An 11,808-nucleotide genomic window follows, 5' to 3' on the forward strand; every position below is an offset into this window, starting at 1 on the left:
TGAAAGGCAAAGATCCTGAGTTCGAGTCTCGGCCCGACACACAGTTTTAATCTGCCAGGAAGTTTCAAATTAGCGCACACTCTGTGGCAGAGTGAAAATCTCATTCTGTATAGTCAAATATTTGTGCCTGCAAGAGGTATGGTTTGAAATATGTAGGTACTAATGATGATGATGATGATGATGATGTATTTCCTTCATCAGCAAGAAATTAATATTTTATCTTTTACAGCGATTCAAGTAGTACAACAGTACCGAATGTGATTATTAACTACAGTCAAATTTGATGAATCCATATACACAGGCTGAGTAACCTGAAGAGTTGACCTAAAATATTTCTGGAACCATTGAAGATACCAAAGCTATGTATTTCACATCTGATAGTCTACAAAGACATGAGTTGTGTTTTGCTGTATGGTCATTGCTCATAACTATATCTACTGCTCATTCATTTCTTTAAATTAAAGTTTATTGAGAGCACTTGAAAAGAGGAGAGTATGTATAATGCTCATTTTGCTTTCTGATGAAACACATAACAAGAAATGGGGAATGTAAATAAAAAGGACAAGCGATGATTTTGTCATTTTTGCATGGGGCACAACTGACACGGTGATGAGTACCTTGGCCTTCATATTTACCTGCCTGTCTCTGTCAAAAGTTTCATTGTAAACGATAATGTGCATCTTACTACTATACTCTTATTTTCATGGGCTTTTAAATACCTCTAAAATGAAATGTGTGTCTTTAATAAAAAATAATATAGCTGCTTCAATGCCTTGGTAGATTAAATAGTTAAGAGTACTCACCACATAGATGATTACTTGCATCTTCAACAAATATAAGTTGTTTCAAAATATTCAGTGACCCCAGAAATATTTTAGGTTCACAACTAAAGTAACTACTACTAAATGCAATGGGGTGAGCTACACCTGGACTCCCCAGATTGCTGGTCAATATATGGTGGATGGTATCTGGTTGGCTGACCATTCTGTTTCCTTCGTGGTCCAGCCAAAAGGACATTATTCCTGTTCACTTTCTTCTGCACTGTGTAATAACAATTTGATCAATTTATCTAATCTGCTTGATTATTCCAACACAAGGTTATCATATATTCTAGCAATATTTGAGAATAGATGACACCTTCTGTTGTGACACCTTAGTTCTAGAATAACTCTTTTCTGTGAGCCTAACAAGATTTTGGATTCTTCTTGTATGGCTTCCACTGTCCAGGTTGGTGGTGCCACACTGTGGAACCAGTTTTTGTGGCCCACACAAGATCCACTTGTGCCTGTTCTCCATACTTCAAATACCATTCCATATCTGAATGTGAATAAAAGGTATGTGTCTGTCATGGATACTGTGTCTTCAGATTCCATTGGTATCTACAGATGAAGTAATTATCACTGTAAGAAGTTTTGCCTTGTCTCATAGTGGCTTCAAGGATATGACTATTATCTCTTTTAATACTCTGGCCAATACAGTACCATCTACCATTCATATATCAGTGATTTGTGGAGTAGAGCTGTAGATGTGAGTGAAAGCTGAGAGATCAATGCATGGCAAAAAAGTGTCATCACAGTGAAACCTGTGTGCTGCTGAATAAAAATATTGTATAGTCATAATAAAAATGTAGCAGTATTTTGACTGAATCATAGATGATAGAACAGATGCTCTGCTGAAAACCAAATGATGCCTCAAACACTAGCAGCCAGCAGCATGGTTTTGCCAATAAAGTGGCATGTGAATGTATATATGTTGCTCAGCCAGAACATTATGAATACACAACAATTAGTTGGTCCAGAACACACAAAAGAGTCCCAATAAATTGCATATGGGATTATGCAAGCCTTCAATATGTGATAGCAGAAAGATAGCACCAACTGTCTCTGTACAGGTAATATAGTTCTTGTAGAGTAAGAGGTGACAGTCTGTGAGCTCTGAACTAGTGTTAACTAACATCTGAGATCTGATCAAAAGGGGTCAATATACAACTATCTAAGGATGCCAGATGCCCACTGAAATAGTCGTCACCATGTTTTTCAAACCACTATTGCATGGACATTTGTCCTGTTAGAAAATATCACATTTATAGCAAAAGATATCAGTCTTAATGTGATCGCAGAAGCCAGCAGTAATAATGAGATAATCTATGTTTTTATAACATTTTTTATACAAATGTAACTATGTATGTGCCTCAATATTTTTCTTGAAAAGAGGAGTGCAGCAGTGCGGCAAATTGTTGTAATACACTGTTACACTTTGTGTAGAAAGAGGCAGGGGAATGTATGAAATATGAAGGATAAGACTACAAGAACATCAGATTTTTCTGCTTTTCCTTAAAAACTATTAAAAAAACCTCCAATGCATTTGATTTTTAGTGAGGCACTAACATCAAGCATCTTGTCACAACAACGGTTTCACCATCATATGTCGACTTCTGATATAAACTGAGAATGGCAGCACACAAGCATGGCATGACCCTGAACTCTTTGATATTGGCTTCTTATCATTTTACCAATTGGGATAGTGCAGTAGTAAGACAATGAACTTGTATTCCAGAGAACACCCAGATTTAAGTTTTCTTTGATTTCACTACATCATTTATGGGAAATGTCAGGATGATTCCTTTGTCAAGGACATGGTTGATTTTCTCCTTCTTTCCTCAAGTCCAGCATGTGCTCCATTTTGCGTTACCTCATTGGCAGTGGGATGTTACATCCTACCTTGCCATCATTCCCTCTGTTCATTTTTATATTCACAATCTGATGTTTATGGAAGTAGCTTAATTTAACAGATAACAAACAGACTTCTTCACTTTTTCCAGCTGGAGCTGAATGATTTCTTGGTATCCTCTGTGTCTCTTACATTAATGTGCTTGTTACGTATCAGCATACTTACTCCAAAATTACAGGAGCTTTCATAATGTTCTGGTTGATCAGTGCATTATAGCCATTGCAACCAGTGTTACATGTATTAATTTACTTGTTTATTTGTCATAGTTACAAAGAGCTTCTTTTTCTTTATCTTTTTCCTTATTAGGCCAAGCTACTCATCATAAATCTATGATTGCCTTGTCAGTTACCAGTAATAAACTATTTTATTGACTGCAGCCTTGACATAAATTATTTTCATGTTTTGCACTCTCTGTGTGTGTGTGGGGGGGGGGGGTTGTTTTTTTGTGGGCACGCATTGCGGGGGGGGGGGGGGGGAGAGAGAGAGAGAGAGAGAGAGAGAGAGAGAGAGAGAGAGAGAGAGAGAGAGAGAGAGTGAGGGGGGGGGGGGGTCTTAATTTCTTATATCTCAATTTTCTGGTCTTGTTTACAAATGACTGTTTTGTTTCATGTATATCACTTTTCTCTTTGTCAGTTTCTCCATTCCTCTTTCCTTTGATTGTGAATAGTTTGTAACTGAATTTCTTGTTCTTCTCTAGTAATCACATTTAGCTTTAACATTTTTTTGATAATATGTTCCACAATTTTTTAATTTATGTTAAGGGTGTTTCCCTAATATTAATTTAAACAGGGGTTCTCTTATCTATGTTGAATATAGGAATAATGGCACGAGAACATATAAACATTCATCATACAGAGGAAGTGCTGAGCAAAAGATACACATAAAAAGTGAGGTAGCCCAGTGATCAAAACTGTTTAAAACTAACACACACTCTCTCTCTCTCTCTCTCTCTCTCCCTCCCTCTCTCTCTCTCTCTCTCTCTCTCTCTCTCTCTCTCTCTCTCTCTCAAAGGAAAAGATTGATGCATAAAGTGTAATTCAGTGAGAATGGATTGGGAGGGGAGGGAAGAAGAGGGAAGGGAGGAGTACAAGGTGATGCTGTTCGGAAATGTATACATGTTTACACATCCTGATAAAGATCTTCTGCCTGCTTACTGGGTTGAGACAGCCATCTTCCTGCTTTTCTAGTGGGCTGAGTTATGCATGAACACAAACATGTTACGCTACGACTTACTTCTACTCCAATATTAATTCATAAGAATATAGATGTGACAACATATTTAGCATTACATGTTTTCATTCAGAGTGTTTACAGAACACAAATGTACATGATTTTGACAAGAGGTATCTAGTGATGAAAGTCAGCACCAACTTCTGTAGTTCCAGCATTAGTTTGAAGAAGTTTAATTTTCGTTTTTTGATTCTAATTCATAAGTGAGACTTTTTTTTCATATTTTGTTCATTTTCCTCACCTATAAAAATACCTTTGCATTTTTAAATTTTGTAAAAGAACACAGTAGATTTCTGCAGCGTTTTGCTTTTTTGAAAGGGACTGTTTCCCTTCTGCAAGATCAGTGCCACAAGAAAATGTGATATCCATTCATGTCTGTATCACACTCCATAGTCTTCTTTATTCAAGATAAATGTATTCTCAGTGAAATCAATTAGTTTCATACAGTTCTGCTGGTACATAGCAATGCAATATCTCCTGAGACTGGAATGACTCTTGCAAATCTTGCACATAAATATTACACAGTGATTAGGAAATCCAATGAGAAATTCATTTAAGTGGCTGTGCTTTGTTCCTTTATTTTTTTTTAACTACAAACTGTTCTGAGGAATTACCTCAAAATGAGCTTATGTATTTCCTTTCAGTTATGAAATTCATTAGAAGAGTAGATTCCAGTCAGAACATGACAGTCACATAAAATGAAAATGTAATTGTGACAGGCCTCCAAATTATGCTGGACTGTGTTAAAAAATTGTATTTCATGCACAATTGGATAATGGACACTGATCACTAGTCATTGGCCTTAGCTATAAGCATTTTTAGCTGACTGGGTACCCAAATTACAGAATTCTCATTCATCTGTCACATGCTGCTGACTGGCTGGTTAAGAAGAAAAAGGAACTCTGAAATTTAGGATATGAAGTCAGCCTAGAGAATCATGACATTGATATCAGTCAAAATTATTGCTGTGAAAATAACTTTCTTTTTACCAGTTATTTCTGCTCATAAACGGAAAAAAATAAAGGTGCACATCTTTCTCTTGTGAATGATTAACTTTTCAAGGTCTCAATTTACAATATTTTTACTAATTTCTTGTGAGTGTACCTTAATAATTTCAAAGTTCAAAAAACAGTTTATGTACAAGTGTTACTAAAAAGCAATTTGCCCTAATTTCCTGATGTCACAGCACTTGTGTCTTAATGAGAGGGTGCTCCATGTGTGAATGAACTGTTTGAATTCGAAACTTAATTACAGCATACTGTTTCTCATGGACTGATATAGTTACATTGCACACATCCACACTACATACAACAATTCGGAGCCTTCTAGCACCAAAGGGTTGCAACTTGCATCAGTGAAACTGGAAATTTACCAATTAATATGCATGACATTTAATACTTCAACTGATATTGAGGACAGAATAAAAAATTCATAGACATTACTTTTCAGCACATCCTCATAACTCATAAAATTACAAATTTAATATAAAATGTGAAACTTTTAAATTATTTCTGTATTATATATGAGAACTCTGTAAAAATATTGAGAGTATAGATCTTGAAAAATTGTTTATACACAAATAGCAGGGCTTTATCTTTTCAAATGGCAAAGCTAAAAACTTACCGATTTTTGAATAAAAATAAATGGGAAAATGAATCTAAAGCCATTTGAAATGGAGACTACAATTGGATTATACTTACTGTTGATGAAACAGCTGAAATGTCTTATTTTTGTTTTCTACAGATAGATGCTGATATCCTTCATCTAATAGCTTTAATGGTGACATAACTTTAAGATCTAAGCTGACACCCCCACAAAAACCACCACCACCACCACCACCACCACTACCACATTCTAACTTGAGACTGTTCACAATTTGTGGTACTGAAACTAGTAATGTATTAATTCCATCACAGGGTACTTTTTACTTAAAAGAAAACATTCATGATCATTATAATATAAACACTGCCAAACTATAACACAAATGGGACATCCAGGTGAGGCATTCTGGTGCACATTATCTTGGAAGTGTTCATCAATAGTAGCATTCTGAACAGACAATGAAAGTAACAAACATACATTACATGTGTAACAGTCACCGTCCTCTGTAATGTTTATAGAGCAAATTAGTTAAATCATAATCTTCCCTCACCCTTCTCCTCCTCTTCTCTTCCTCTCCTCCCCACATCTCTCTCTCTCTCTCTCTCTCTCTCTCTCTCTCTCTCTCTCTCTCTCTCTCTCTCTCTCCCTCTCTCCCTCCCCCCCCCCCCTCCCTCCCTCCATGCCAAAACCACTCTCGGATCCCTCCTGGAACAGTGTTACCCCTGAGTCTTAAAGAATAAAAGAATAGGTACTGAAAATAAAAATAATCAGTTCTTCATCAGGTTTGTATAGAACATGTATATATTTGTGTAGAAGTGAAATAGTTTATGCCAGTTAGTTTTTTGTGACTGCAAAGTGTTGGCAGTTTTTTACTGTTTATTTTGTGATGTGTTTTCTGTATAAAGTTACTGCAACGGCTTTCTGATATTTAGCCATTTTGAAAATATTTATTAATTTAACATATTTTATTGTCGCTTTGAGTTAAAAGATGTGAATGCTGCATATAATTTTATAAATAGCCATTTATACTTAATATGAAAATTCGTATTTCTTTTGCCTAGGTATGCCTAGGATTAGGTACTATTATTGTGGTAAGTTTACAATATTGGATGTTTACAGTGCCCTTGTTTCAGCATGATTTTTCTTTTTGTTTTTAATGTTTCTGTTAATTCACAGCATTTGTAAAATCCTGGCAGTCCATTATTTCAAGAATGTATATTCAGGTTAAAATTTGGTTCTCTACAAATTACAAACTGTAGCTGTTTTAGGAAGTCTTCTAGCTTTTTGGCTTCCTTGTCAAGACTTCTCACATACTTTGGGCTACAGAAATTGAGGGATTCAATTGATTTTAATAATCTTAATGTATCACTGTTATCAGTAATGGACAATCACAAATGAAACATCATTAAACTGAATCAGATTAACCAAATCTTTAAACTGTAGAGAGCACAAATAGATTTCTTGATGCTGTTATTCTTAATAGCTGCACATGTTTCATATCATGAATGAGTGTCTTTTTATGTTGTTTTTTATTCTGTTTTTTAGGCTTTATTAGTGGCATGTCACAGAAATATGTTGTTTCACACTGTCTGTAATTTTTGCTTATTTGTGAGGGGGAATGTGGATAGAATGTAGACCAATATGGACACTGGTAGTTACTAATTTTTGCATCTATTGTGTACACTCTGTTTATCAGTTACTCTGCTAAGTTATAAATTTACTGTGGGGGTATAACAAGATGGTAACTTACTTATCAGAAAAATTAATGAATTTCAAGAAATTAAATGAATCTCAGTTCTGGGAAATAACTAACCCTACACACACACACACACACACACACACACACACACACACACACACACACTATAAACTTGCCAAATTTTTCTTCTCAGCTTTAACTTCAGTTCCTCAACATATATTACTACAAAACAAAACATACAGAATTTGTCACAGTTTCTCAACTTTTTTTTACAGTCAAGTCTTATGACTTAAGTATGAAGTAAAATCTACTCCTATTTCTAACTTCTTTCTCAACCAAGAGTGCTGTTTGTTTTTTGTTTATATAGGAATAGTATACTGAGAATGCAGATTTTGAGAACTACAGTCTAAGTTTCATGTTTGTTTCATGATGCACCAGTTTACAACTCAGTCCATGGAAATTTTAATGGAAAACTTATTTCATAAAAGGAAATGCATCTCACTGAATGAGGTGTCAGATTGACTTCATGTTTTCCTGTTACAAATAGGTTTGTGTAATTGTGTATAAATAACAGGAGGAGACTGAGATGATTTGGACTTTAGGGTGCTGAGATTAGTACTCAACTCTCACATGAATTATTTTCCTAATGTAAAATGCATCTCTTGCCTTTTTGAAAAGAACTGATTAGTTTTGTAATTATTATGAAATTGTGATTGCACTGATTCTTGTTCATGTTACAATAATCCACAAAATAAGTGAGGTATTTGCATCCCAATATAAAATTTTCTGAGTGCTGTTAAAAACTAATGAAACTTTTACAGATCAATAGCAAAGGGTATTAATAATAGATGTTTTACAGTTTTGCCTTGTCACTGAAAATTCAAGTCAATAAAATTACAGCAATTTAAAAATAGTACCATAACGACATTTCTGTGAATTTAAATTGCTAAACTGGTTAACCAGTATGTAACAACTACCCATTAAAATGTTTGAAAAGTCATATACAATATCTCAGCAGTTAAATGACAGATACATACTTACTTTTTTGAAAGATTATTGTATCTTGTTGCATTCTATATTTGTTAAATCAACTTTTATATTTCAGCAACTGACCCAAATGCTTGGAGATTAGGGCGAATAGAAGAGGCTGACCATGAAACTCCAGTATGAAAAATGTTTAGAAATCAGGTTGTATGTATGTGGATGTGTGTTGACAATCTGAAATGTGAAAATGTACGTAAATTTCTAATAATGATATTATGTACTGGTACTGTTGGAATCCTTTTTTGCCACTTTCTACCTGCAATGTACAGCTGGTTAAAGTCTAACTGAACTCTAAAACATTTGCAGAAATGCTAAATGTTGATTATACATGATGTGTAAAATAAAATAAAAAGTATAAAGATCAACTTACTAATTTTGTACAAAATAGTGTGTATCAAATAAGACTTGCCTTCTGTGAACACTCATTGAAATATTAAGCAGTTTCAAATTGAGTTGTTTCTAACCCAGTAGTTGCTGAGACAGGAAAGTCTGATTTATGTAAACCAAACCAGTGGTTGCATTATTAAAATATAAAAATTTGGATATAACTGCATCTGTGCGCATCAAATGTCACTGTTTTATTAATGATGCACAGCATGCAAGAAAGACAACATTCATTGAGAAGGGTGTAAACAAATCAGTCAGCAAGATCAAAAAGAGAGCTTCAACTACGTTAATGCAGACTGTACCTGTACAGAACACATGATGTTGAAATCAAACAAATTTACAATAAGTATTTTTGTACAAATGTATGTTACAAACTGTTAACGTAGGTGGAAAGTCAACATTTACTGTAATCATATGGTTCTGATGATGCTGCATATTAATATCTTTTGAAGCTATATTTTCCGCCAGTGTTATAGGTGTGTGTTTTCATTTCCAGTCCCTGAATATGGAACAGAAAACTGTAACTGTCCAAGTGTTGTGTGTAACTTGTATGTTGAAACAAATTTCAGACTTTATTTAAGTATTATGAATCAGACCATAATTCACATGCTAAATATTTCATTGATCAAGTTATGTGTGAGCAATAGTGTTATTGTTCAAGTATGTTAGCTTAAATAAATGTGTTAGGTGTGTTACCACAATATAATACAGAATTTAACTTGTTAATAACAGTGTTAAATTACTGAATTACTATTAGTCACTGCACAGAAATGAAGTGATTAAAAAGACATTATTTTAAAATACCTCCTTGTGTGGTATATTTTTGTAGGAATGAATAAAGAAAGATTGATTGTCTTAATCCTGAATGATTTTTTTTTGTGTAAGAATGCTAGTCATAATTCAACGTTATTGCTGAATTTGGTTTTCCCTTGTAATTTAAATATGTTCTGTAGAATCTCAGAGTTCATAAAAATGAATGTGATTGTAGAAGATGAATATTTAGTATATATTTTATGCAGATATTTTGTTTTATACACACATTGTATACAATATTGAAGTTCATTTGGCATACTTTTCAAATAAAGCTGTGTTTACAGTTTCCTGGAACTGCAATAAAGATTCAAGGATTGTCTGTTTCTTTCATTCATAACTGTAATACTTTACTTGCTTACTAGAAAGCTGCTTACCATTGAAAAGTTAGTTTCTTTCTATCTCCCGTGGATCATAATTGCAACCTCTTGCCACGATACAGAACAAGTCAGTCTTTGTAGTTATAGTACATCTTTTCAGTAAAAAATGTGGCATTATGTGAACAGTTTAAAAGATATAACAAATGGTCTCTTTAGATAAAAATGCAGGGACTTGTATTGAAATACTCTTTCTCTCTCCCTCTCTCTTAAAAAACAAACACACACACACACACACACACACACACACACACACACACACACACACACACCTCTTTCATAAATTCTTGCAACACTGGGTAGGTGGTCAGTTTTTTATGGCTGAATACCTGTGCCACACCAACAAGTTTGAATGAAGGGCAGTGTAAATCATTTACCTTGTTGATTTCAAACTGTGAGTAACTGTTGAAGTAGAACTTCATACTGGAGTATGTGTACCGTGAGATTGTTGTCAATGTTTAAAGAGCTGCCTACAAGAAGTTCTAGATTAGCCACCACATATTTTCCATATTATACATTTTTAAGCAATAAACATACTTCTTCTGAATGACCGGTTACTCCAGAATGTGATGTCACAGGATATTAGTGTGTGAAAATAGGAAAAGTAAGTAAACCTCATCATTTTCATCTCCAAAGTCTGATATTATCCACAAAACAACAGTTGCAGAGCTGAAACATTAAAGATGATCTATAACATGTGACTTCTATTTCTGGTTTTTATCAATAAAAATATGACTTTAGAATACTCTGTTTCATTTATTGATTTACCATCAAGCATTATTTTTAATTAGGGAGTGCTGAATTTCATGTATTGTGTTCTGTCTGTACTTAGTAGGAGTTGATTTGCAGAGAACCAGTTATTAATTTGCGAGAAATTATTATTTACATCTTCAGGTGTTGAGGTTACTACATTTGGTCTGATTATAATACTTAACTTTGTCAGCAAAGAGAAATATGTTTGCTTCTTGGGTATTTGATGGAAGTTCACTTATATACAAGATGTTCCAGATGACAGACCAAACATCATTTGTACATTCTAATCCATCTTCTGCACTCCAGTCAAACATCTTTCCAAGCTGTGCAACATAAAAGCTTATTTCTCTATGATAACAGCAACTTTACATCTCAGCCACAGGTCATGTACAAAACACATTGATTTCAGCATTCAGGGATATGGGTACTAATTTAAATGAGTCAGTCATGCACAGTATGTTGCATCCACTGCTGAAACTTTGAATGGTTCCAGCTCCATAATAACAAATGATAAAAGTTTCATTTAAATTGATTTTTACACAGATGGTTTAAATACATCAGCTACATGATACCAAAAAATAATGTTCTTTGCAAAAGTTATCTCATCCCTGTAACTATCTGTAAATAAATAACTATACTATTTTCATGTAGAATGAGTCAAGGTACTAATTAACATAGTGAAGCAACAATTGCAAACTATTTTTTATTTATTGTTATTAAATTGCTATAATACATTTTCTTTTGCAAAAGCTACATTAAACACACAAAACCCAATAGTTTTGGGGAGGGATTGTTACTTTCTCAGTCATATTGAACAGCTGTTTTGTATTTCCTATTGCTACCATAATACTTATGTAACAGCATATTTAACATATAACAACTATTATATATTTGCCCCCAGGGGGTCCATAACTCTTTTGTGGATACACGTGTGGCGAGCACAGGACCCCGAACTAGTGCAGCTCTCTTTCCTTTCCAGGCTGCATACCTTCCCTTCTTCCCTTTCCACATCCCTCCTTGTCCCCAACACTCCCCTTCTCATCCCCTTCTTCCTCTCTTTGAGAGAGAGAGTTTTGCACCTACATCCAGAGACGGATGCTTGGGAATATATGACATGGTTTCTCTTCTTTTGTCTCTATAATGGAAACTTTTTGACCTTACTTTGTCCTCCTCTTT

At 34.3% G+C, this 11,808-nt stretch overlaps 1 protein-coding gene across 1 annotated transcript in view; it reads left to right on the plus strand.

Annotated features, from left to right (window-relative positions):
• Positions 1-9,551, plus strand: part of LOC124556015 (popeye domain-containing 2) — a 204,600-nt gene extending 195,049 nt beyond the window's left edge. Inside the window, exons 6-7 of the mRNA XM_047130053.1 lie at positions 6,624-6,653; positions 8,367-9,551. Coding sequence (XP_046986009.1) covers positions 6,624-6,653; positions 8,367-8,431 — 95 coding nt within the window. The 3' untranslated portion in view covers positions 8,432-9,551. The remainder of the gene's footprint in view (positions 1-6,623; positions 6,654-8,366) is intronic.
• The last annotated feature ends 2,257 nt before the right edge of the window (positions 9,552-11,808 follow it).

The sequence above is a fragment of the Schistocerca americana genome, chromosome X (genome assembly GCF_021461395.2).
Source record: "Schistocerca americana isolate TAMUIC-IGC-003095 chromosome X, iqSchAmer2.1, whole genome shotgun sequence".
NCBI lineage: Eukaryota > Metazoa > Arthropoda > Insecta > Orthoptera > Acrididae > Schistocerca > Schistocerca americana.